Source organism: Eumetopias jubatus, unplaced genomic scaffold, assembly GCF_037043125.1.
Source record: "Eumetopias jubatus isolate StellerSeaLion01/CBP00866 unplaced genomic scaffold, mEumJub1_p1.0 scaffold_4, whole genome shotgun sequence".
Classification (NCBI taxonomy): Eukaryota; Metazoa; Chordata; class Mammalia; order Carnivora; family Otariidae; genus Eumetopias; species Eumetopias jubatus.
In genome coordinates, this window is record NW_028274810.1 from 15,427,854 (window position 1) to 15,452,917 (window position 25,064).

The 25,064-nt window shown below is 61.3% G+C and overlaps 1 protein-coding gene across 1 annotated transcript; it reads right to left on the minus strand.

Moving 5' to 3' along the window:
* Window positions 1-1,069: 1,069 nt before the first annotated feature.
* Window positions 1,070-25,064, minus strand: CELSR2 (cadherin EGF LAG seven-pass G-type receptor 2). The gene is made up of 34 exons (XM_028102027.2): window positions 21,764-25,064; window positions 16,561-17,208; window positions 14,478-14,700; window positions 13,941-14,056; window positions 13,673-13,761; window positions 13,130-13,287; window positions 12,550-12,713; window positions 12,280-12,405; window positions 11,749-11,915; window positions 11,167-11,454; window positions 10,909-11,083; window positions 10,534-10,675; window positions 10,266-10,386; window positions 9,471-9,654; window positions 9,193-9,294; window positions 8,454-8,548; window positions 8,011-8,220; window positions 7,358-7,541; window positions 7,123-7,251; window positions 6,854-7,034; window positions 6,529-6,696; window positions 6,290-6,416; window positions 5,954-6,154; window positions 5,485-5,659; window positions 5,103-5,215; window positions 4,885-4,964; window positions 4,664-4,790; window positions 4,452-4,574; window positions 3,702-3,829; window positions 3,377-3,465; window positions 3,080-3,271; window positions 2,781-2,951; window positions 2,399-2,633; window positions 1,070-1,927 (listed from the first exon to the last, which is right to left on the minus strand). Exons 1-34 carry the CDS (start codon window positions 25,062-25,064, stop codon window positions 1,906-1,908), a joined length of 8,754 nt encoding a protein of 2,917 aa, XP_027957828.2. The 3' UTR covers window positions 1,070-1,905.

Below are 25,064 nucleotides of genomic sequence, written 5' to 3' on the forward strand. Positions count from 1 at the left end.
GGACTGGAAACCTGCCTTCTCTTTGCAGCCTCCACAAGTCCCTGTTGTCCTGATGAAAAGGATACTCTCCTGCCACCTGCCACATCTTCTTTGGACGTGCCAGGACATGGGCTCCGAGCTGATGAGGCTATTCGGGGAGCACTGCTGGGGTGCTGGTCGTGGGGGCTAGCTCACTGGCCACTTGACATCCGAGTCCCCTGACTTCCTGGCCCTCCCACGGCCCTCCCTGCTCTTGTTTTCCAGAACCTCCCTCTGGAAGCACAGGGCACCCACAGAAGCACAGGATGACAGCGCTCAACCCGCACAGAACTATAGTTTATTCAGTAGTATGGGGAAATGAAAAAAAAAACAAACAAACACAAAACCCTACTGTATTTACAGTAACAATCAAACTGTACAATCTGATGGTTAGTATCAAGTTAGCATCCAGCATCTTTGTATTTTTTTAAGTCAAGTCATCAGTAGTTAAAAACCAGTTAAATTTTTAACCCTTTGTAGGAATTGCTGAGGGGAGAGTTCAGGGGGAGAATCCATGGCAGAAAAGCCGGTAACCAGACTTACACATGAGAAACAGGAACATTTTTTTTTTTCCCACCCATAGCCTCTTTTTCTAGCCACCTGCTCCAGAGGAAAGTCGGTGACAAGTGGGGAATACATGCTCAGCGTACATGGGAACTCAAACGAACAGCGGTTGGCAAAACTGAGGTGGCGGGAGGAGAGGAGGCAGGAGATGAGAGCCTGGAGCAAAGGGAAGGGCCTCAGGCCCCCGCGCCAGGACTGCTGGGTGCCCACCCAACCCGTCACGGCCACATCAGACCCCCTGGGACCGGACACGAACCCATCCCAACACAAAAAGCAAATAAATAAAAATATATATTAACTCTCTCTTCGCAGGGAGCTGGGGATGGGCGTGGGAGAGGGAGAGAAAGAGGAACGGGACCTGGTCCTTTGAAGAAGAGAGCCAATTCCGAAAAGGGGTTAAAAATAGAACACGTCTCAGAGGCCACAGTAGGTCAGACAAAGTGGGATTTGTCTGATCTTGGCGGGGGGGGGGGGCAGTGGTGGTGGCTGCGTGGACACCAGAACCCAGACTTGAGACCTGTGCTTGAGACTTCTGGGGGCAACCAAGCCAGCCCTCGACTTACTCTTCCTCCGCGTCCCACCCACACCACAGCAAAGAAGCGCAACTAAACACATGACTGGCCTTCCCCGGGCGGGTCAGGCAAGGAAATGAAGCACTTTTGGGTCAGCAAACTGAGCAAACGCCCGGGCTGCAGCACGTGGCCAGAGTCCAGGGAAAGGAGAGGGGCTGGGGTGGCCCGGCCTCCGCCCAGGGGCACGGGTTCCCCTCAAAATGTGTTCATGCAGCATTTGGGGGTCCGGGGGCGCGGAGTCCTTCAGCCCCCTCTCCGGACGGGGCTTTTGCAGTTCCTGGGAGGGGCAGCACAGGCAGGGTGAGGAGTGCCCTCGACCTTGACGCCCTCACCATACTGAGGCCCCGCCGGGGTGCAGCCTGCAGGGCCCGATGCCCTGGGTGCATGTGGCTTTGTCCTTTCCTTTTGGTGATGGCAAACGAGGGGCAGGCCCCCCAAGAGTCCCTCTCCTCCCAGAGGCACAGCAGATGGGAAACTGAGGAGAGGCTGGGAAGTATCCTGGGAGGTCCTATCCTCTTCGGGAAGGGAAAGGGGAGTCAGTTTCCAGCATATAAAAAAAATTAATCCCTGAAGTCATGAAGAGTGGAGATCCTTTTTTAAATTCTTTTTTTTCCTCTTTTCTGAAAAAACTTTGTCTTGGAGATGTTGGCCCCGGGGGTCCAAAGTGCAGTGAAGGGGATGGTGGGGGAGGGAGTTGGCACTAGATGGCCTTGGGTGGGGTGGGTGCCCCTCCCGGCAAGGCCCAGGCTCCTCAGATGGACGTTTCGTCGCTGCTGTGGGCAGGCGGTGGGGAGCAGGGGCAGGATAAAGCACAAGACAGGAGTGGGGGCATGAGTGCAGCTGGGGAAGGTAAGGGAGCCTCAGGGTGTAGGAACCACCGGCCCAGGGTTAATGCAGGAAGTTAAAGAAGAGAAATCTGGAGAGGCAGGAAAGGAAAGTGACAGAAAAGGCAGACAGGGGGTTAGTCGGAGCAGAGAAGACAGTGAGAAGCTTTCACCAGGAGAAGGAAACAGGAAAGCAACCCCAGCTCCCCACCCTCCCTCGCTTTGCCTGATGCAGGCCTAAGCTGACCCCGCGGGCCCCCATGGTTTGTGGGCACATCACAGTAAGGGGGCTGGGCTACACCAGCCCATTCGTCCCCTGACCGCCTGCCAGAGCAGCCTGGGGAGGCCTGGAAGCGGCTCCGAGCCCAGCCAGGGCCTCTGTGGGGCTGCACCCTGTCCCACCCAGCCAGCCCCACTCACTCGGAGCCCGACGAGTCCTCATCCACCGTGCCTGCCTTGATACTCATGGCGATGGGCATGACCCCGTTCAGCTGCTCCTGCAGACTCTGCCGGGGTGGAGGGCGGGGAGGGGGTCCGCCCCGGCTGCCCTCGCTGGCTGAGGAGCCCCTAGAAGACCCTGTGCCTTGCTCCAGGGGTAGCCGTAAAAGGCTGCTCTTCTCACTGATGGTGGGCAGACACTTCTTCTTGAGGATGCCTGTGGGCCGGGGTGGGGGGGCAGGTGCCATGAGGAGCAGGCGGTGGGATCGGGCGGCTGCCCTAGGGAGCCCTACCAGCCACAGGGCGAATGTGAGGTGTGAGGGTGCCGAATGGGGGACACGGCAGCTGGGCATGCCCCACTCACCTTTGTGAGGTTGGGCAGAGGGGCCTGGAAGGGGGCCAAGGGACCCCTCCCGAGGCAGGGCATCTCCATTCTCCCATGGGCGCTCCTCAGAGACCCCATTACCACTACTCTCCTTTGCTGTGGTCCCGAAGTCTCCTGGCCAGGGGGCCTTCCCGGGCCCTGGGCCCCCATCTAGCGGAGAAAGGAAGTAGGTAAGGCCCAAAGGAGGCAGACAACTAGGCAAGTCACCACCCTAGGAATCCCTGGCTCTCTGCCCTCCCACTGCCCCCTCAAAGGCCCCAGCCCTGGCGCTGGCCCACCCTTGGGGGTACTGTGCAAGGGCAGTCTCTCAGCGCCAGGCCCCAGCAGGCTGTCCCAGCCCGGCTCGCCAGGGAAGACGGGCTCTTCCTCCTCCTCTTCCTCCTCCTCACTGTCTGATGAGTGAGTAGAGGCATAGGAACCACTCTGGTCATCTTCCAGGGACAGGTCACTGTCAGAGTCTGTGTCAGGGTCTGGGAGACGGGGAAAAGATCAGAGCCGCCCCGTGCGCCTCTGCACACCCCCCCCAAGAGCCAGGCGGCTGCCCCCCACTGGTCAGCAGGAGCTTCCTTTCTCACCATGCTGCTGGTCTTGACCTTCCAGGAATAGGCTGCCTGGGTCCCCCAGGCCAGGGGGCCCTTGGCCAGGGTTCAGCGTGGACTCTTCCCTGCAAACACAAGAAAACGCTGGAGGGGTCGGCCCAGCCCCTTGCCCAGGGTCCCACTCTTTTCTCTCTCCCCGGTTTCCCGGTCCCTGCCCCCGTGCCCCTCCTGCTTCTAATTTAAGCTGCCACCCGTGTCGGCCACCCTGTGCGCTCTTCAGCTCCCAGCACGTGGCTGGCCTGGCTTCCAGCACGTGTGGTGCTCCTTGCCCCTTGCCGACGCCCCCAGCACCAGCGCTCACCTCAGCAAGAAGGGAATGTAGCTGGGCTGACTCTTCCCCGAGCGGCTGGCGCTATGCAGGGAGCCGGCTGAGTCTCCGTAGGGCTGGTACAGCCGCCCATCCGCATAGGGGCTGGGGCAGTTGTAGGACTAGGCAGGGAACAGAGAGGTCAGTAAGTGGGGGAGCAGCATGGGGCGGCCCCAGGATGGAGAGTGGAAGAGCCGAGGGAGCTTGTCCCAAGGTCTACCTCCCACGTGCCCAGGTCTGGCAGAGAGAGGCCCCACATCTCTGCAGCTCCCCCGAACTGCGCCCCCCCGGCCCAATATCAGGCCCTGGTAGTGGTTGTAGCTCTCCCGTAGCTCTGCCAGCCCTGTGCACCCCAAGGACCCTGGACTCGGCTATATGAGAGGGCTTCCTGGTAAAAAACCATCTCCCAAGAATGTGCTGGGAGACAGAAAATTTACCAAGATGCACCGGCGATTCTCAGACGCTGGGTATCTGTGACTGCATCACCTGTCTTGGCCCCTCTTCACCTTCTTCTTCCTGGCTCCACTCCCCTCCCTCCTGAGTCAAAATCCTCCTCCCCAGCCCCAGATCCCGCTCTTCCCAGGCCACACATACCATTTCCCCAGCCCTTCCCTCCGCCCCAGCAAAGGATGTGAGGATGAAAAAAAAGTGGGGCACAAAGCACAGAGAACCAGCTCCTTGGGGCTCCTGCCTCTTCCACCCGGCCCCAGAGCCCTCCAGCTCCCTGGCCCCCGGCTCCCTCACCGAGGTCAGGGTGGACTTGGTGGTCAGCGCAGGGTCAGGGCTGGGCTTGCGGCTGCAGGCAAACTTGAATGCTTTCCGGACCTCCTTGCTAAGCACCACGTAGGAGAGGAAGATGAAGGGGCCCTGGCAGGCAACAGGCGGCAGCTAAGTGCCTGTCTGGGCACCCCATGGGCAGGCCTCCCCTCCCACCTCCACAGGGCACGGCCCGGTACCTGGATGCAATTGCAGGCAGCAAAGAGGTAGTGAAAAAGGAGGGTGTCACTGTTGACAGAGAGCAGCGCCAACAGCCACGTGGCGCTCAGCAGCAGGAGGACAGCAAAGGAGGGCCGCAGGCCTGAGCTGGAGAGGGGGAGGCTGTGAGCCCGGCCCGGAGGCCCCCTGCGCCCCTGCCTGCCCACTGCCCACTGCCCAGGCACCCACACCCCATACTCACACGGGGCCTTTCTTCTCAAAGCCCTGCCGCTGGGCAGCACAGGAGGCCCGGGCCGCCAAGATGTACAGGAAGACACTCATCTACCAAGGCAGGAGGATCATCAGGGGACAGACAGCTTCTATCCCACCCCACGGGGGCCCAGCAGTTGCACCATTCCTAAAGGGGACCCTGAGGGCACACGCAACCTGTTGGCCTTCAGCCCGCTTTCTAGCACCTACCGAGACCGCGAAGGCCACAGGGCCAGCAAAACTCCAGATGAGCGTATCGTAGATGGAGAGCCAGCAGAAGTCAGGGTTCCCATAGCCCTCAGGGTCCAGGCCCACGGCTAGACCTGGGGGTACGGTGACAACAGCAGGGGAAGGGGTGGTAGGGCCCCGGGAATCAGTCAGGTGTCATGTGGGCTCATGGGGCCAGGTGCAGAGGATGAAAGGTTCCACCCACCCTGTGTCCCCGTGTTCGTGCCGACCTCTGTAGGACGGGGGACCCAGCCCCTGATGGAGAGCCTCGGGGGCCGAGAGGAGGACTTGGCCTGGGGCATGGCGATGCGGATGGGGAGAACGTGGCATGAAGGTGGACCCCGGGCCCGGGAAGGGCGGGTACCTGTGATGAAGGCGGGCACGCCCCAGCCCAGCATGTAGTAGAAGCGCATGGGGCCGGCATTGACGTCGCGCACCTCGGTGAGGGCCCGGTACAGGTGCAGGGCCTCCAGCAAGGCCCAGGAGAAGGTGCAGAGGTACAGGAAGTGCAGCAGGATGGCGATGACTGTGCAAGCAAACTGGGGGCCCGGCCACGCCAGGTCAGTGACCAGGGCACCCCCAGGGCACGGATTCCAACTTACCAGGCAGAGGGGCAGGGCCGGGGCGTTGGGTGGTGCTTCGGGATGTGTGGGCCAGAGGGAGGTACGTCTAGGGTGCCGGGGAAGTGAGGGGGAGCTCGAGAAGAGGAAACCATGGGCTGGGTGCTGGGCTGGGTTCTATCAGAGTTTCTGCTGCAGAAGCAGGGACCGGGGCAGGGAGCCAGAGAGGACTAGAAGCTGTGGATGGTTTCTGGGGGAGGAGAGCCATCTTACAGGGAGGTCAGCCTGGTTGATTCCTAGGAGGAAGACCAGCTGCGCCAGGCCCAGAGCCCCAGTCAGGTTCCGTCGGATGCCATGCTGGTTGGAGCGTAGGGCACGTAGGACGGTGAGGAAGAGGAAGGCGAGCAGCAGGGCAGCCAAGGTGACCCCTAGGGCCACGTATGTCAGTGTCTTCAGTGGCAGGATCTCCCCATTCTGCAGGGCAGGTGGCAGGAGGCCAAGCGAATTAGGAAGGGCCGGGCCTGAGCATCCAGCCCGGGGCCCGGGGCCCTGGGCCCCCACCCCTGGCTCTGCAGCTGTCTCCCCCCAGCCCCCCACCATGGGTCCAACCTCCCGCCGGGACACGTCCATGAGCACGGCGAAGCTCGTCATGTGGTTGCACTGGCAGCTGACGTGACTCTCGTTGCGGAAGACGACCTCGCAGCCTCGGGCTGACCAGCCACCCGTGCCACTGACCCTGCGGGGGTGCAGGGGGGAGCGGGAGGCAGGGTCAGGACGCGGGCAGGGGAAGGCACCCAGGGGCCTGGCTCTCCGCCCAAAGCCTTGGGGGTAGGGCAGCGCAGGCTCACAGGATGGAATGGTTCCAGAAGACACAGATGGGCTTGGTGCGTTCCTCCGTCTCCAACAGCCGGAACTGCACCGTGACCGGCTTGTCCAAGGCTCGGGGCAGAAGCTCCTCATCGTCATGGACGCTGATACTCACCACGGGCGTGTTGATGACCGGCCGTTTGGGGACTCTGACGAGGAACAGGCCGGCCCACAGTCACTACAGCAGTCTCGTGGCTGAGAGGACAGCCCGCATCCCTCAGGGGTACCCGCACCCCGGCCTCTCTCCAGGCTTCAGCACTCACCCGCCCACGGTGCATCCCCCGCCCCGTCTCCGCGGCTGCTCACCTGAGGCTGCGCTTGTCCGGGTCATAGTTATGGGGCAGCAGGCTGGCCAGAGTGCGGTAGATGATGACACTGGCCACAGCCTCCCCGTGGCTCAGCTCTGGGTGCCGCCGCTGACGCCGTGCCAGCTCCTCAGGCTCCTGGGCCTCTCCAGGGCCCGCGGGCCGGACCATGGTGGGTGTCTCTGGGATCGGGACACTGTCCACTCAGCGGGACCCTGCACAGGGATGCCCCAGCCGGGCCCCAGACCCACCCTGTAGCTCCCCACTGACCTCGAAAGACAGAATCAGGCAGAATGACCGTTGTCTCTAGGTCTGGGGGCCGCTCCCCCCGCAGCGCCTCATAGCGGGGCAGCTTGGCCCCAGCAAAGTTCCCCTTGTCCAAGCGAACCACAGAGATGACTAGGGAGAGGGTCACAGGTCAGAGCCGGGCTCAGGCAGGTGGGCCCCCAGCACAGCCACTGTGCCCGGGCTTCTGTCCACAAACCCCGCCCTGCCCCAGTCTCACCAATGTTGGGCGTGACAATGGTGAAGGGGTTCAGGTAGGTGTGCCGCATGTTCTGAGCCAGGGCGCTGGCATAGGCCTCGTAGTGCTGGAGCAGCCAGGCGGTGCCTCCCTCCGTCTGCTGGATCAGCTCCCAGTGCCGCTTGTTGGCCGCGTCCAGGAGGGCGCTGCCCACCCGCAGCAGGTTCTAGGGTGAGCGTGGTCAGGGTGCTATAGCCCCACGCCTTCTCCTCCCCACCACCAGGCCGCACCTGTGCCTAGACCAGCCCAGGCTACCCACCCGAACCACACCCCTCCCTCAAACCTTCCCTCTTCCTCCTGCAACTAAGAGTTCCCGGGCCCTGGGCCTGGACCCCTGCATAGGTACTAGATGCTAATTCCTCCCCACCCTGGCCCCGTGGGCAGGGGACCTCTGCTCCAAGGAGCCTGGTCACACCAGGCCCCAATACAAACATTAGTTTCTATCAGCACCTTACTAGGGAAAGGGCTGGAAAGAGATGCTCTAAATTCCACGGCTCAAGGGAGCTCCTGCAGGCCTCATGCCAGCTGGGAGGTCCCTCCCCAAAGGCAGGGATGGCCCCCAAGTTGCCCCAGGAACAGGCTCACTCACCATGACCCCCATCTAACCAGCCAGCCCTGCCCCATCCAAGCCCCACCTCGGTGAAGTGCACATCCTGTGTGGCGGACAGCCCAAAGCCCCGCTGGGCGCTCTCGTGGGCCAGCAGCCGTGTGGCCAGCTGGTAGGCCACCTTGACGTCGCTGCCGAAGTAGCCAGCCGTGTGCTGTGTGGCATTGCGCAGAAGCAGGGCCAGTTGCTGGGAGCGCCCCGAGTCCAGACCCGACTCGTTCCGCTGCAGCCGCTCGGCCTAGGATGGAGCCAGACAGGACAGGGAGCAAGGGAGGTCAGCACAGGAGGGCAGCAGTGAGGTCCCCAGAGGGCAGAGCTGGAACTCAGGAATGAAAGGGCCTCAGGAAAGGGGAGAAACGGCCACTCCAGGTGGAGGCCCCGGGAGGCAGGGGCTGGAATTCCAGAAGCCCCTTTCTCAAAGCTGGCAGCAGGGAGGGGAGAGAGGAGCTAGACATGAGGAGGTTCACTTACAAAGCCCTTCAGCTCTGAGAAGGTGACTGATGTGCAGTTGAAAAGGTTTGGGGGGAGCCACCCCCTGTGCTCATCACAGTGACGCACGGCGGTGCCTGGGGGAAGGAAGCCCAGAGGGCAGGCCTCAGGAGAGACACAGGAGGCCTCCGGGACCTGCCTGAGTTCCTGGGGGCCAGCACCTCATGGGCCAGAGACAGGAGACAAGCAAACAAGGGCCCTGCCCTCCTGGAGCCCCGGTTAGAAGAGGAAGACAGGTGTAGGGAACACTAGAGCCAAGACCTCTGCCAGACTGGCCCGAACGAGGACTCCAGGAGCACAGGGCGTGTGTCCTCCTTGAGCCCCCAGACATCGCTGCCCCTCTGCAGCCACCACTTTGGGCTCTCTGCCACTCTCTGCTTATGAACTGTGTTCGTCATCGATCCAAGGACCAGCACCAGCCCCCATCCCGGGGGCCGTGTCCCCTGGAATAGCACCCGACAGCTATGTATGATTCATCTTCGAATCTCTGATACCCAGCCCCGGGGTAGGCACACTGCAGGTTTGTCAGCATTTTTGGATAAGAGTTCAAGATGTAGGTGCCCTTCATCCAGGCAACCTTGGGAGCAGAGGAACAGTGCACCAAGGAAGGACCTGGAGACCAGGGAGAGGTCCCAGGATTTGCAGCCAGGGGCTTCCCGCCCTCGTCCCAGGGAGGAGAGGCTGAGTCCACAATATCACATGCTAGGCTTCCAGCACCTACCAAAGGAGCCTTTGGGGCAGGGGGCAGCAGCAGGCAGCCCAAAGCGGGTACGGGGCCACCAGATCCCAGCCTCGATGGCCCGTGGGCAGCTGTCATAATTCACTGCAAGGAAGCACACAGGGTCACCCAGGGGCAGCTGTCCCCTCGGAGCTCTGCTTGGGCTTCTGGCCCTCCCTCAGCAGCCCCAGGCCTGCAACCAGCCCCTGCTCCTGGCCTCCCTGGGATGCCGGGACCTGGCACACAGCAGGAGAGCTGCCGACCCGTCATGGGAACCCCACCTTCACAGCCATTGGTGGTGACCTCAGCAAACGGGTTGTCACAGCGGTCACACTGGCGCCCAATGACACCTGGCTTGCATGGACACTGGCCGTCCTCAGAGTCACAGACGCGGGATAAAGAGCCCGTGGGGTAGCAGTCACAGAGGAGGCAGGTGGGGCTGCCAGGGGGCCGGTAGTGGTTCTCCTGAAAGGGAGGACAGACGATGCTGGTCACCGGCTCAGGCTCTCTCTCTCCGGGCTGCTCATGGGTCCTCTGGGCTGTGGTCCCTCTAGAGAGAGGCTCGCTGACTTCAGGTCCTCCCAGGAGTGGTATTCAAAATATTTAGGGGCGCCTGGGTGGCTTAGTCGTTAAGCATCTGCCTTCGGCTCAGGTCATGGTCCCAGGATCCTGGGATCGAGCCCTGCATTGAGCTCCCTGCTCCGCAGGAAGCCTGCTTCTCCCTCTGCCCCTCCCCCACTCCTGCGCATTGCACGCTTGCTCTCACACACTCGCATGTGCGCTCTCTCACAAAAATAAATAAAATCTTAAAAAATATATATTTAACTGGTAATGATTTGCAGTGTAGTCCATCAATGAGACACCAACCAGTCAGAGCAGGCTGCAACCAACCAGTATAGCTGGCCTAGAGCTCACTGGTAAAAAACTGGTCCTGGGTTCCCCCAAACCGCAGACACGTGGGAGCACGTGGCCACTTGTCCCCCTCCCCCATCAGAGCAAGGGCACACAGTCCTGAGCTCTCTGCAGGAAGGCTTTCTCCACTGCCTCCCCTCAAGGGCCCGGGTCAGGGCTGTCACCTTGCAGTGGCACACGCCGCTTGTCTTGTTGCAGTCTGGGTCGAAGCCTTTGCCGATGTCACAGTTGCACGGGCCGCACGTGGGGTGTCCCCACCAGCCACGGGGGCAAGGCTGGTCAATCCTGCAGAGAGGGGCCCAGGCAGACATGAGCTCCCTCTGCCACACCTCGTCTGCTGCAGCCACGTGACTGTGGCTGTGGCTCAGCCCAGTTCCCGGTACTCTGAGGGACACCCCAGAGACAGGCTGCTGCATGCCCTGGTCCACTTACCTGGTCTCACAATATGGCCCAAGGTAATTCTGGAGACACTCGCAGGTGTAGCCGTGGGGGGCGCTGGGCTTTCGGATACACACAGACTGATGCTCACATGGGTTCAGGTCACACACGTTAGTACAGTTGTCACCATAGTAACCTGGAACCGTAAAGATGAGAGAGGCTCAATCCCCACCTTGCCCTGGCACTTTCTTTAAACCTGCCTTCACGCCACCTCCTTCCACCTGAGAATCCTACCAGCTGGCTATGGCTTTGTAGTGCAGGAGACAAGGCTCAGAGAAGTCATGTGACTGGCCTCAGGCCACACAGCAGAGCCGAAGTGAGACCCCTGGCGTGCCCCCACCTGCCCATCTCCCCAGATCCCTGGCACACCTGGATCACAGCTGCAGGAATAGCTGTCCCAGTCATCGCTGCAATAGCTGTTGGCAGGACACGGATTCGAGTCACAGGGGTCTGGCAGGCTGCAGCCTGGCTCCACATTGATGCCTTCCCCGCGGCTGGGATCCAGACCGCTAACCCCCTCGGGTGTCTCGCTTACCCTCACACCCTGGGAGGGACAGAAGCGATGTTGGCCCTCCGTGGCACGGGCCTCCAGGTGGGGAGGATGGCAAGGCAGGGGAGGATGCTCACCTGCAAACAGCCCCGGAAGCCGCGGGCCACACCGCTGGCTGGCGCAGGCACTCCCCCGACCGTAATGTTGCTCAGGTGCAGCCCATGCAGCCGGGGGCCTAGGTTGCCCTCTGCCCACTGCTGCCCATAGTCGAAGGACAGGATGGCATGGCCGGGGCCCCCAGTGGCTCCCAGTGCCAGCTGTGCATGATGCCAGTCGCCGTCATTGGCCCGGCCTGGCTCCAGCTGGAGAGACGAGGCCTGGAGCCCTGTGCCCTCCACGCTCAGCACCACGTGGCCTTCCCTCAACTTCACCAGAAAAAAAGAAAAGAGAGTCAGCAGCCTGCCTTCATCGGCTCTTCCAGCCCACTGCCCTCCCGCCTGGACCACCAAACTCATCCTATAGCCCCGCTGAGGCCACAGAGGAAACGGTATTATTTCCCTCAGGGCCAATAGATGGCAGCAGTGATCCAACAAGCCGATGGAGCTGCCTCTTCCTCTGGGAAAGAAAAGACCCCGCCTAGCCCTCTCCGACCAGTCCCCTGGAGGCCATAGCTGCCCTGGTCAGGGCCCGCCTACCCCCCCACCCCCTCCCTGCATCACCTGCAGGGTGATGGTGCTGCGCCCCCTGGTGACAGCCTGCAGCAGGACACCGTTGGCCTGGCGTGTGCGGAACATGAGGCTGAGGTGCCAGGGCTGGGAGATGGGCAGCGAGAGGCCATGCCAGGCAAGCAGGCTGCTGCCCAGGAAGCGCTGTGGGTTGGCCATTTCTGGAGAGGCAGATGAAGGCAGACTCTGAGGGGTGGAGCAGCCAAGTGCCCCAGGGGCTGTGATGCTCAGAGGTGGTGGTTCCACAGGAGGCAGGGCACTGCCTCTCCTAGTGCCCACTCCCCTCGCCGGCCCCGCCCTCCAGAGCATTTACCTGTCCTGCGCCCGGCCCACACTGTGCCCAGGCCTGCCTCTGACTGGGCCCTTTGTCTCCAGTGCTACCCTCTCAGGGCTCTGCCCAGACATGCTTTTCCACCCACAGCCCAGCTTGGCTGGGCCCTGCCCAGTGCCTGCCCCGACCCTGCCAGTGTTCCCAGCACTGTTGACAGCTCTTGGGCCTTGGCCTCTGCTGGTGGCCTCTCCTACCCTGGGCACAGCTCTTGCCCCCGAAGCCCAGAGGACACTCGCAGCTGAATGCATCCCACTGGTTCACACAGGTGCCCCCGTTGTTGCAAGTACTGCTGTCACACACATTCTTCTTGGCAGGGCAGCCTAGAAGGGAGAGAAAGGGGCTCGGCTCGGGGCTCCAAACAGAAAACCTGCGGCTGGAGGGCCCTCTGAAACCCCCACGACATCCCCATAGCCCTCCTTTCTGCCTGGGGCTCCTGGCCTGGCCCCTACCCCAGGCTCCCATACCAGGCACGGTGCCATTGTTGGCGATGAAGTCGGCCATGTCCACATGCCGGCTGTCCACCTGCAGGTTCCTCATGCAGCCCACAAAGTGCCGCGTGCGGACAGGGAAGCTCTCGGGCAGGTCAGGGACCCCACCCAGCAGTAGGGGCCCTGTCAGATCCAGAGACCTGGCGGAGCAAAAATGGGGGCAACATGAGGCACAATGCGGGGGCTTCTGGCCCTTCCTCCTTCCCTCTTCCTTCCACCAGGCCAGAGTGGGGAAGGGCCTAAGCAGGAGCCTGAGGAGCCCTGAAGAACAGCACAGGGAAAGGGAGGCACCCCAACCTGGAGCCACTCTCCTCTCATACCCACCCCTCCCCCAGACTGCTCCATGACACCCTACTCTAGTCCCCTCATCTTGCCGCTTCCACCCCCGACCCCAGCCCCTGCAGAAGGCCGAGCAGGGGCTAGGGGAAGCAAGGTGAGGGAGGGCCTCCATCTGGATTGGTTTCCATTTCCGGGCCCCCTAAGGCCCACCTTCTCAACTGCCCTCCCTACCTGGCGCCACACCACACCCCATGCCCCAGCCCTCTCCCCCGCTCACTTTTTGCTGCCACCCTGGGTGCCCTGGGCAGCACAGGAGTAGTTGCCCAGGACAGCTCCGAAGCGCAGGGCCACCCCTGTGTCACAGCCATCCACGGTCACCACAGCCACCTTCTGTTCTGATGGGCCCTGCGGGAGCCCCGTCTGACCTAACAGTGGCTGTGGGCAGAGAAGGCAGAGAAGGGGAACCGTGAACATGGAGCCCATGAAGTTCACGGGCCAGGCACAGAGACGCCAGCACCTGCGGACACCCCTTTGTACACATGCGCGTGGATATACACACATGTGCACATTCAGTGTGCTCACGGGACATACGTGCTTAACTGCCTTCCTCGACATTCACCGGAGTCCGTGCCTGTCTAACAGGACACTGAGCATCGAGCACTACTCGGCGATGGCAGGGGAATAGCCCAGCCCACCCCCCCCCCTCCCTTTAGGCCAGAAGTGCCATGACCAGCCCCCCCCCGGATGAAGCACCACCTCGGTCTGAGCACCTGAGCCAAGGACAGAACCCTCCGACTCCCTGACCCCCTCTGACACCCACCTTATTGTAGTACTTCAGCTGCACCGTGTGCCACTGTCCGTCACTGACCCCTCCGGGCACGAACGGGGACACGGTGGTGGTCGACTCCCCTGGGGAAAGGACCCAGGTGAGCTGGGACACCCAGTGAGGGCTGGGAACGGGGAGGGTGTGCTCATAGTTGGAACTGGGCCCAGGTTTGGCTGGGGGGGGTGTGTGTGACTTGGGGTCGGGGGCCAAGACACCTAGGGCCTTTGGGAGATGGACAAGGACATGGGGCAAGCGGGATCACCTGCAGAGAAGGTGAGCTGGACCTGCTCCTGGATCACCTCGAGGGCCACAAAGTCATGCTTCTCGTTGAAGCGCCCGTTGTATAACAGCAGTCCGTCCCGCTCCTTGGTGGCAAACCTGAGCAGAAGTTGGGGGTGGGGGGCAGGGAATGGGGCACCCACTTAACCCCGACCACCCCAGCCACCTAACTAGCCCCTGATCCTACTCAGGACTCCCGAGAGCTGACACCGTGGCCCTTGGCTCCGTGGGCCATGGAGCTCAAGTGTGGACGATGAGCCCACACCAGAACTGAAACCAGAACCCTGACCCCTTGGCTCCCCACCCTCGAGACTGGGTAGGAGGAGCGGTCAGTGGACCCTGGTGGGTGAGGAAGGCCTACTGGCAAAGTGCACAGGCCACTCCAAGTGCCGACCCGGCTCTGCCAACAACCTGCTCCCAGCACTTTCGCTGCCCGACCTCTCCCCCTGCCTGTAGAGGGGGAGACGCCCCAGGCTCCCAGCACCCTCCCCACCCCACCCCCCAGGGCCGAGCCACTCACGAGAGGGCCAGGGTGAAGTGGAAGCGCTGACGCAGGCCACGGAACGTGAGGAAGGAGTGGGCAGGGAAGCTGCGTGTGGTCACCTGGCAGTAGGGCTTCTCGAAGTCTCCAGACGGGCAGTCGCACTTGAAGCCACCCACCAGCAGGTTGACGCAGGTGCCCCCATTCTTGCAGACACCTGGCGTGCAACGGCCTGAGCGGGCACTCACCTCGCAGTGCTCCCCTGGGCAGGGGGAAAGGCAGGGTGAGTACCAAGTGCCTGAGAAGGTGGAGGGGACCTGGGATGCCTCCCCAGGGCCCAGTCATACCTCCTGCAACACTCCCAAGTTCTCCCAAGCATCCTCACCCCCATCCCATTATACTGCTGCCCTGCAAGTTCCTTGGAGCTCCTAGGCCCTTCTGTACTCCTGTTTGGGGCTCAAGCGCACAGGCCGGCCGGGGCCCCGGTCACAAGGCCTAGGTCCTAGTTAGCCTTTGGTGTCATGGCTACCGAGCAAGCTAGGGGCTGTTCTGTTCCCACAGGGGTGAATGTGCATGGAGGAAAGAGCCTGCAGGACAACGCCAGGGCTGGCGCCAAACCCCCTTCCTCCCTCCCCCCCACTGGTGCTTTTGTCCCTGTCAGGCGCCAAGATCAGTTTCCCTCTCTGGGGATGAGACCAGGCTTCCACTTGGATTGTCAGAGTTATGGCTGGGGCGGGGTGGGGGGGGGGGGTGAGGTGAAGCTGGGGGACTCCCGGGAATGGGGCAGACAACTCCCACCCTGAGCCCTGGGGTCCAGACCGAGGCCCTCTGTGCACTTGGGAGATACTGACAGAATGGGGGCCTGAGCCTTGGGAGCAGACCAGGATTTCAGTGGAGGAGCTGAAAATTCCAACAACATCAGATGAGAAAATCCACCCCTTTCTCTCCCTCCCCATTCCCAGATTCTAGAGATAGGTTCTCAGCTCCTGTGCCTAGTGACTGGCTCTTGTTTCCATGGAAACTGTTGTTCGCACACTCTAAGCCCCCTCCCCATCCTCTTGGACAAAAACTCCCCTCCCATCCCCCAAGCCCTCCCCTCCCTTCCACCCCCACCCAGAGCAGCAGCCGAGAGGCGTCAAGTCTGGCAAGTTCTGGGCAGGAAGATGCAGCCGGGAAGGCGGTGGGGTCTGCCTGCCCCTGCTGGCAGAGCCAGTGCGCATGGCTGTGGAGGAGAGACAATAAGGCCTAACCTACCGGGGAAGGAAGGGCCCACGGAGGAGAGGAGAAGGGGGTGTCCTGAGGAGAAACAGCATCTGGCAGGGGCAGGGGCAGGAGCACAAAGCAGAGGCAGTGAGCCCTCCCAGGGGGAGAGGCTGGGGAGGGGATGTGTAAAGACCCAGGTCACAGGCCAACCCGGAGGCCTGACCCTTTTTCCAGCACCTGGGCAGGGGTGGAGCTATTCTGCTCAGGGTCACACAGGTACAACGACCTTCGGAAACAACCCTACCCCGCACCCAAACCCCTCCAGTTTCTTCCATGCCTTCCCCTCCATGCCTGGGAAGAAAAGCACTACTCATAGCCCAGAAAAGTAACTCTCTCAGTGGTTGGGGGGAGACCAGGTCCCAGGTCCAGCTTCCGGGCTAAGTTGGGCTGTGAGGTGAGACGCAGAACAAGTCACCAGATCCCAGGGGTCTCTTAAATCACAGCCAACACCTTCCAAGGGCTAGCTCTTTACATGTATTAAGCTAATTAAATTAATCCTTACAACGCTGCTAGGCTGTAAGTAGATTCATTATCTCCATTTGAAACTACGCAGACTACTGAGACACAGAGAGGTTCAGTAATTTGCCCAAGGTCACGCAACTGCTAGTGGCAAAGCTGGAACATAAACCCAAGCCGGCTGCTCCTAGAGCTGGTGCTGCCTGAGATGGGGGGTGGGGGTGGGGGTGCTCGGAGAAGAAGGGCTCCCCCATCCTCTCTCCCCACCAGGTCGTGGAGAAGCAAGCGAGATCTGCCGGCGGCCCAGGGTAACCTCCACCTTACTCCGGAAAGGAAGGCCGCCCCGGTCCTTAGCCGGCTCAGCCCGCCGGCCGCCCCGGCCCCGCCCGCCGCCCCAGCTCACCGGTGTAGCCGTCGCGACAGAGGCAGGTGTAGCCGCCCTCGCGGCTGCGGCAGCGCCCGTGGGGGCCACAGGGCCGCGAGTAGCAGAGGTCCACCTCGGTCTCGCAGTAGTCGCCCGTGAAGCCGGGTGGGCAGCGGCAGCGCAGCCCCCCGACGGGGTGGATGGGCCGGAAGAGCACGGAGGAGGAGGCGATGAAGGGCGCTGAGGAGTCGAAGCGCAGCACCGACACGCAGCGCATGTAGTTCTCGCAGGGCTCGCGCAGGCAGATGTTGTCGTCGAAGGGCAGCACGCGCTGGGCAGAGATGGCCGTGAGCAGGCTGCGGTTGAGGTACAGGCGCTCCTGCAGGTCCTCGGAGGGCAGGAAGGGTGGCCCGCCCCCGGGCCCCGGCGGCTGGCCCACGGACAGGCTCACATTGAGGATGTGGCCGCCAGGGGCGTCGGTGTCCCGCTGCACGTTGAAGACTACCACGTGGTCTGGGGGTGTGGCCAGCGTGGCCGCCACCGCCTGGATAAAGAGACCCAGTAGGGGTGACAGGAAGCGCTCCGGCGACATGTCCTCCAGGCGCAGCGTGATGCTGTGCGTGAGCATCTCATCCGTGATGATGGTGACCCGCAGTGCGCACTGGGCAGTCACACTGTGCACACCGTCTGCAGAGAAACGACATGGGTCAGGACCTGATGTGGAGCTGGGGAGAGCAGGGGTGCCGAGCCATAGACCTAGCCCTGGGCAGGAGCACCCCGAGAAGGGAGTGGGAGCTGAGATCCAGCCCACACACCCCTGCACTGCCCAGTTGCCACAATGGACTCCCTTTTCTAATTGGCAAAAGGTGCCCAAGAAACTACACGTATGGCACCTGTAGGCAAGTCACACCTTGAGGGATCAGGCCCCATAGACACTTAGGGCGATTTGATTTTCAGAAGTTCTTTTTGCATACTTTCCCAAAACCCTCCGTTGTGAAGAATGGTACATTTTTTAATGTTTGTGCGCCTCTCCCTGCCCAAGCCATGAGTCTTGCTCCCTTATACCAGATTTGGGGCTTCCCTGCACAAGAACCAAATTTTGCCTATTTCTTACCTTTTACAGGGCCCAGAGCACCAAGAGGTACCCACAAAAATAATCATTCTTCCCCCTCGGCCTCTGTATCTCAACACTACTATAACCCTGACCCTGGCTGTGCTCCCTCCTCCCCCACCAAAGCAGAGTGGGGGGGGTGAACTGGGTCAGTGGGCCACCCAGTCCCCCTCCCACTGAGCCCCATAGCTGCTCGGGCGCAGTCCTGCTATCCCCATAGCAACGCCCCACACAAAGCATTCTTCCCACCCAACTCTCCAGGCTGCCGAAGATAGCCTGGGGGGGGCCTCACCCCAGGAAATCCAGCTGAGCCACCTTACCAGAGGCTGCACCACCCATTGCCCTGATGCTGTGAGGGATCTGGGGGGTGGGGCGCGGGCAGAGATGGAAGGGCCTGGGCAGCTCTCCAATCTGAAACCCCAGAAGAGCCCCACTAGGCTGATGTCTCCTCTGGCCTTGGGCCTCCAGCTATTTATCGCCCACTTGGCTCACGCGTTATACCCAAATGCCTGCCACACCTGCAGGCCACACACTCACTTATAAACAGCTGGATGCTAACACACGCTAGTGTCTCACTCCACCCACACTCTAAGCCCAGAAATACCATACACACCTGAATGCACATATATATGGCAATGGATTTTATTTAGCTCAGAAATGAAAGCTGGAGGCCAGTGGGGAGGGGGAAATGGCTTGGCAGGGCTCTAAAGGATATTCATATTTTTATTTATTACAATATCCTACACATAGTAGGTTTCAGTAAATACTAAGATGTTGATGTCTCCCTAGTGAAGAAATGGTCTTTAAAACACAGTGGAGGTGGGGTGGGGGGCACCTGGGTGGCTTAGTCGGTTAAGCATCTGCCTTCAGCTCAGGTCATGATCCCAGGGTTCTGGGATCGAGCCCCGCATCGGGCTCCCTGCTCAGAGAGTATGCTTCTCCCTCTACCTCCCTCCCCCAACTTGTGCTCCCTCTCTCTCAAATAAATAAATAAAATCTTAAACACACACACACACACACACACACACACACACACACACACACACACACACACACAGCAGGGGCCCTGAGTTGGTATTGAAAAGGACCCCCTGGCAGGAACGGGTCAGGAGATGGTGTTTCTGGGGTGGGGTGAGAGTAGGAGAGAAACCTGGGAGTAGATTCTGCTTCTACACCATACCTATTTGAGGTGGCTAACTACCCCCAGGCAGCTCAGTTGAGCCTGGGAAGGCTGAAGGCAGAGACCCATCTCAGCCCCGTCCTCAGCCTACCCACCTGCCCTCCAGCCTCATCACCTGAGGCTGCCAAAGCCCACCAGCTCTCACCAGCAAGCTTGCTTGTCATTACCCACTCCTGCTCCGCCCACTCCTGTCTATAGCCACCGAATATGCCAGCCCACAGTCCTCCTACTTCTCTCACCTGCCCCAAGCTCACCTACTCCAGGAAGGCTGCCCAGATTGATGACCTCAGGCTCTATTTTCCTCCCGCTTTCAGACCACCCTGCATGGAGGTGTGGACCTGGCAGAGGGCTCTTGTGTACTTGGTGCCTCTGCCCAGTGATTCCTTGATGGGATACTCCCTCCAGGCAGAAAGTGGCCCCAGAGTCCACACAGTGCCCCTAACTGATTAGGGAGAGGAGGGGGGCAGTCAAAGCCCATGAGCAAGAGAAACCTCCCTACCACTCAGCCCTGGGAACAAGCACTCCTCCCTGTGCCTCCCCTCAGCAGTCCCAGGCCCCGCCCAGGCCCCTCACCCAATGTGTCTCTGTTGCTTCCCATCTGGTCTACCATCTGTGGCCACCTGCCCCCTCCTCTTTGGTCCCCCATCCCCAGCAATCAACCTACTGCTCAATCCTTGCTCTTTGTTCCTCTCCCCTGCCTTGACCTGGGTCACCCCGCAGGTGCCAAGGCAGGGTGGGAACGGGGGTCCCAGGTCCCAGACTGTGGCAGAATCAGACTCTAAGCCTCTCTCCCCGGGCAGATGTGCCAGTGGAAGCTGTGGGCCTGGACAGGGTCTACCGCTCTGGGAGCTGACGGGACCATGCCCTGGAGCTCCTGTGTGTCCCAGCAGGGTAAGGAAGAGGCAGGGAGAGGGAGAACTAGGGCTTCAGGAGAGCCGTCCAGCCCAAGCGGGGACAGCTTCAGCCGCAGGGAACAAGACAGGGGGAAGGCCGAGAGGCAGGAACGTGGAGACTAAACAGGGGAAAACAAAGATCCAGGAAAAGAGCCAGCAATGGAGAAAGTGGGAAAGGAGAAGAGAGCCACACAGGAGATCGGGAGAAGGGCCACGGAGAGGGGCAGAGCAGGAGGGCCCACATGGGCAGGGGCAGGAAAGAAAGAGAGACAAAGAACAAGAGAAGGGAAACAAAGGGGCAGTGGGCGTCAGTTCCCCCTCACCCCAGCCTCCCTGAACTTTGGGGTTGCCGTGGTGACTGCTTCCAAGGGTCAGGGCTGGAGGGCCGGCCCGAGGCCTTCCCTTCTATTCCTAGGGGAGCTGTGGTCAGGGGCCCTGCCCTGGTAGGAGCCTGAAGGCTGGGCAGGGCCTGCTCAGTGAGGTGCCACTCTCACCTAGGACAGGCTGTGGGGAGGACAAGAGGAAGAGCCCCTTCTTTTCCATCCCTCCCCACTGCTTGCTTCTCCCAGCACAGAGAAGGATCCAGGATCCAGGAACTCCAGCCCTTCACTTCCTCCTGGAGGGAAACTGAAGCTTCAAGAGGCACAGAACCTTGTCTCTGACCTCGAAAAGCTCACCTGCCCGGGCTCCTATGGCCACCTGAGGAGTGGGGCAGGAGAGGCATCTGTCCGGGAAGGACCCAGAGCGGGGAGGGGGCTGAAGCCACACCCTGCATCCCACATGTCCCTCATTCCCCTCCAGGCCCAGAGTCCCTGGGGTGACAGGAAAGGGGTGCCAGACTCTTCTCTTCTTCCCTGATGTGTCTGGAGCGGGGTACCCTGGCCCATCCATCTGCAGGGTACCCCTAACAAGGGGCCCTCATGGGGGGTGCCAGTCGTGCCCAAGCTTGGGGAAGGGACTCCGCAACGTGGGGCCGGCCGCCTCCTTGCCATCCCCCCGGCTGACAGAGAAGACGGAAGGCCGCCCACCCCCGTCAACTCTCCTCCCCCAACCCTCTGTCCAGGGAGTCTGCAGGCTGAGCGCTTGGCCAAGCAGCAGGAATGCCCAGCCTGGGTCCCAGCCAGGCTCCCACGCCCCAGGACTCTGTTCTCTCCCCACCGGAGCAGGGGGCTGTACCCTCAAAGGCCACCAGTCCCCTGGCTCATCCTGGTCCCACACCCCATTCCCTGAGCCCAGACTGGTCACGGCCAGCAAAGAAGGCCTAGCATCCTAAAACAGCCCCATGGGGTGGCAAGGAGCCCCAGGAGGCCTCAGCCTGCCCCTGGCTTCACTGCAGCCCCTCCCCCAAGCTGGACCCCGAACGATGGCCTCTGACAGTGGGGTCTGTTTGGACAGAGACAATGAGCTCGGGCTTCGCTTCCTGCGGGAGCTCTGAAGGGGTAGCCAGGCCAGGCTCTTTCTGCCTGGAGGGAAAAGAATGCACTAGACAAAGTCCCCCTCAGCCAGTCTGGGGCTCAGCCGGGAGCCAGAAGGGGCCAGAAGAGGCCCGACTGCAGGGTCCTGACCCCTCGGCGGCAACCCTGTGCCCCATGGCCCTCTGCTCTGTCAGAAGACTGTTATGAGATCACAGGAATAGCCTGCCGGGCATGAAGGGGTGCTGAGGGGACCGGCTCGCCTCCCCCGCAACCCCCCCCACACCCCACCACAGTCCTCTCTACCCCTCCCCCAGCTCTCCTGGACCCCCTAGTCTTCCACGCGCCTTTTTTCACAATCTTGGCAGCCATAGCCAGGGCCTCCCCGCAACACTTCCCCCGCCACGTCACAGGGTGGTAGGCAGGAGGCAGCCAACCAAAGCAGCCCAGCCCAGCCCGGGACTGCAGGCGGGGCCTCCACCAGCCGCCAGGACTCCTACGGCTCCTTCCCAAGCTCCTTCTCGCCCCTCAACCTCTGTGCCAGGCACTGGGCAGAGAGGCGGGTCAGCGGTTCCTCCTTGGACAGCTGCCCGGGCCCTCCCCCCAAAGGCCACCCCTGCCTGACGCCACCTGGGCCCTTGCTTACCTGACACCAGCACGCTCATCATGGCCTCCAGAGGACGGTTGTTGTCCAATGCCCGGCTCAGCCTCAGTTCGCCTGTCGAGGCGTTGAGCAGGACCAGGCTGAGTTCATTCCCCCGCTCAAAGCTGTAGGTCAGGCTGTCTGAGATGTCAGGGTCATGGGCAGGCACGCGGCCAATGGCACCCCCAGGGAAACTGCTTGAGCGGTTGGTGACATAGTTGTTGAAAAGGATCTCAAAGTTGCCCAGCACTGGTGGGTTGTCGTTGCGGTCAAGCAGGCGGACGTGGACTGTAGCCCGGCTCACCAGGGGGGCCGACGTGGCCTGGATGACCAGGATGTATTCGGGCCGGTCCTCGTAGTCCAAGTCCACCAGAGCAGTCAACTCCCCAGAGAAGATGTCCAGTTGGAAGACCTCAGGGATGTTGCCCTCCACAATCTGGTACATGATCTGGGCATTGGTGCCTTCGTCGGGGTCAGTGGCTGTGACGCGGGCCACAGCCAGCCCAATGGGGCTGTTCTCTTCCACAAACACGTCAAACTCGTCCTGCTCAAAGACAGGTGGATTGTCGTTCACATCCAACACGGTGACCGTCACTTCCATGGGCGTGCGGGCTGGAGGCATTCCCTTGTCCACCGCATAAGCCCGCAAAACGTACTGGGCCACGTTCTCACGATCTAGCCTCCGAAGCGTTCTCACAATGCCTGATGTGGACTCTACGATAAAGTCACCATCTCCATCGTCGCCCCCTTGGAAGGTGTAGAAGACCCTACCATTAAGGCCAGAGTCACGGTCAGTGGCTGAGATCTGCAGGACACTGGTGAAGGGGGGCACATCCTCATACACACTGCCCTGATAGGAGTCACGCAGGAACTGAGGGGCATTGTCATTCACATCATTCACCAGGATCTCCAGGTAGGTTGTGTCAGACTTCTGGGGAATGCCATTGTCGCGGGCAGTGATGGCCAGGGTGTAGGACACTTGGTCCTCATAGTCTAGCTCAGCCTGGGTGGTGACAGCCCCTGTGTCTGCATCAATGCGGAACTGGGGGATGCTGTCCTCCATAAAGTAGGTGATGCGGGCGTTCTCGCCTGTGTCCTCGTCCGTGGCACTGATCAGCACCACCGTGGTGCCTGCCGGTCGGTCCTCGTTAACATTTACCGTATAGTGGGAGCTCTGAAAGACGGGACGATGAGTGTTGGCATCAGTGACGTTCACTACCACCTGTGCCGTGTCCTGCCGCGTGCCATCGGAGGCAGTGACCGCCAGCACATACTGCCGCTCAAGTTTGTAGTCCAACGGCAGGGCGAGCGACACCAACCCGCCACCACTCTGGCTGGTGATGGAAAAGCGGTTGCGGGTGTTGCCGCTGGTGATCTGGTAGGTGATGACACTGTGGGCGTCGCGGTCCACAGCCGACACTGTCACCACGCTGGTGCCCACGGCCGCATCCTCGTTGAGTCTCACCGTGTACTCTGGTTGGGTAAAGGTGGGGTTGTTGTCGTTGACATCCAGGATGGTCACGCTGACACTGGCTGAAGCAGTGAGCACTGGGGTGCCGTGGTCTCGGGCTTCCACCCCAAAGCTATAGAAATCAACCTCTTCCCGGTCCAGCTCAGCTGCCACAGAGATCCAGCCTGTGCCATTGTTGATGGCAAAGGGGAAGTCATGCCCAACCCCAGCAAGGCGGTACTCCAGGCGGGCATTGTCACCAGCATCGGCGTCGATGGCCTGGACGTGGAGAACCAGGTAGCCTAAGGGGACACTCTCCAGCACAGTAGCCTGGAAGGGGGTGCTGACAAAGATGGGGGCATTGTCATTGATATCCAGGACCTGTACTGTCACCAGGCCAGAGACGTTGGAGAGCGGGGGACGGCCGCCATCCTGTGCCCGGACCCGTAGGGTATACTCCTTGGTCGTCTCATAGTCAAGAGGGCTCACCACGTCCAGAGCCCCAGTCTGGGCATCCAGGTAAAACTGTCCCCGAGCATTACCACTCATGATGCTATAGTGCACCAGGGCGTTACTGCCCTTGTCTCTATCTGAGGCTGTGACCCGGAGTACCGGGGCCCCTGGGGTCACATCCTCGCGCACCTGGACCACGTAGCGCTTCTCACTGAACTGAGGAGCATTGTCATTGTCATCCTCCACAGACAGGAACACAGCGGCTGTGGCGCTCCGTGGACCAGGGTCCCGACCCTGGTCACTTGCCTCCACTGTCAACTGGTAGGATTCTACTTCTTCCCTATCCACAGGGCCACGCGTTCGGATCACCCCAGAGCGAGGGTCAATCTCAAAGACTTCTGAGGGGCTGCCTTCAGGCCCCTCCAATAGGCGGTACAGAATATTGGCATTGGGAGGGGCATCACCATCTGTGGCTCTGACAGTGAGCACCTCATAGCCAACCTCCAGGTTCTCCCTGAGGCTCTCCTTGTACTCCTGTTGCTCGAAAACAGGGTCGTGATCATTGGTGTCAGTCACCAAGATGGTGAGTGTGGCCAGGGCACTGCGTCGGGGCATGCCATGATCCTGTGCCGTGACCCTGAAGACATGGGTGCTCTTGGTCTCACGATCCAGCTCCTCAGCTGTGGTTACAGCGCCCGTGATTGGGTCCAGAGAGAAGAAATGTTTGGAGCGGCTATCAAAGAGGGCATCCATGGTGTACTCAAGCCGGCCGGCCTCACCCTCATCTGGGTCAATGGCCCGCAGGGATGCCACAGGGGTACCCGCTGGCTGGTTCTCAGGCACTGTGGCCTGGTAGCTGGGAGGCTGGAACTGGGGGGCTGTATTCACATTCCTTTTCCGACGCCCGCCCATGGACTCTTCTGTTGACTGTTCCCCTGCCCTGAGCCCTGGGGTCTGCACCAGCTTGCAGGACTGGCATCTCAGCCGGGGAGCCTTCAAGCACGGGTGTTCCTGGGGCAGGGTGAGCTTGCCCTGTGGGGAGAGGTGGCCTCCAATGCCCAGGAGGCGACAGCTCCATGGGCAGCCTTCGGGGGCTGGCGGCAGAGGGATGTGGGCTCCGGATTCTGGACACCAGACCCTCAGACCGTCGTGGTGGGGCACCAGGTGGCCAGTCAGCTCTGTCCCTGCATCCCTGCAGCGGCTGCTGTAGAGCCAGAGGTTGGAGGCTGAAGCTGGACAGAGCCAGCCCGCGGGGGCGCAGGCCCCTGAGGAACCACGTCCCCCGGGCCCCAGGGAACGACAGGGCCCCACTTGGTCTCCCAGCAGTGGCGGCAGCAGCAGCAGCAGCAGCAGCGGCGGCGGTGGCGCTGGAAGAGGGGCGCGGGCTGCCCGGCTCTGCAT

Excerpts from the sequence above, each read along its gene's own strand:
- CELSR2 (XM_028102027.2), bottom strand. The coding sequence starts at position 25,064 with ATGCAGAGCCGGGCAGCCCGCGCCCCTCTTCCAGCGCCACCGCCGCCG. Across the intron at positions 11,084-11,166 it reads GCTTCCGGGGCTGTTTGCAG|GGTGTGAGGGTAAGCGAGAC; the intron begins GTGAGCATCCTC and ends TGTCCCTCCCAG. Across the intron at positions 2,952-3,079 it reads CTTGCACAGTACCCCCAAGG|ATGGGGGCCCAGGGCCCGGG; the intron begins GTGGGCCAGCGC and ends TTTCTCCGCTAG.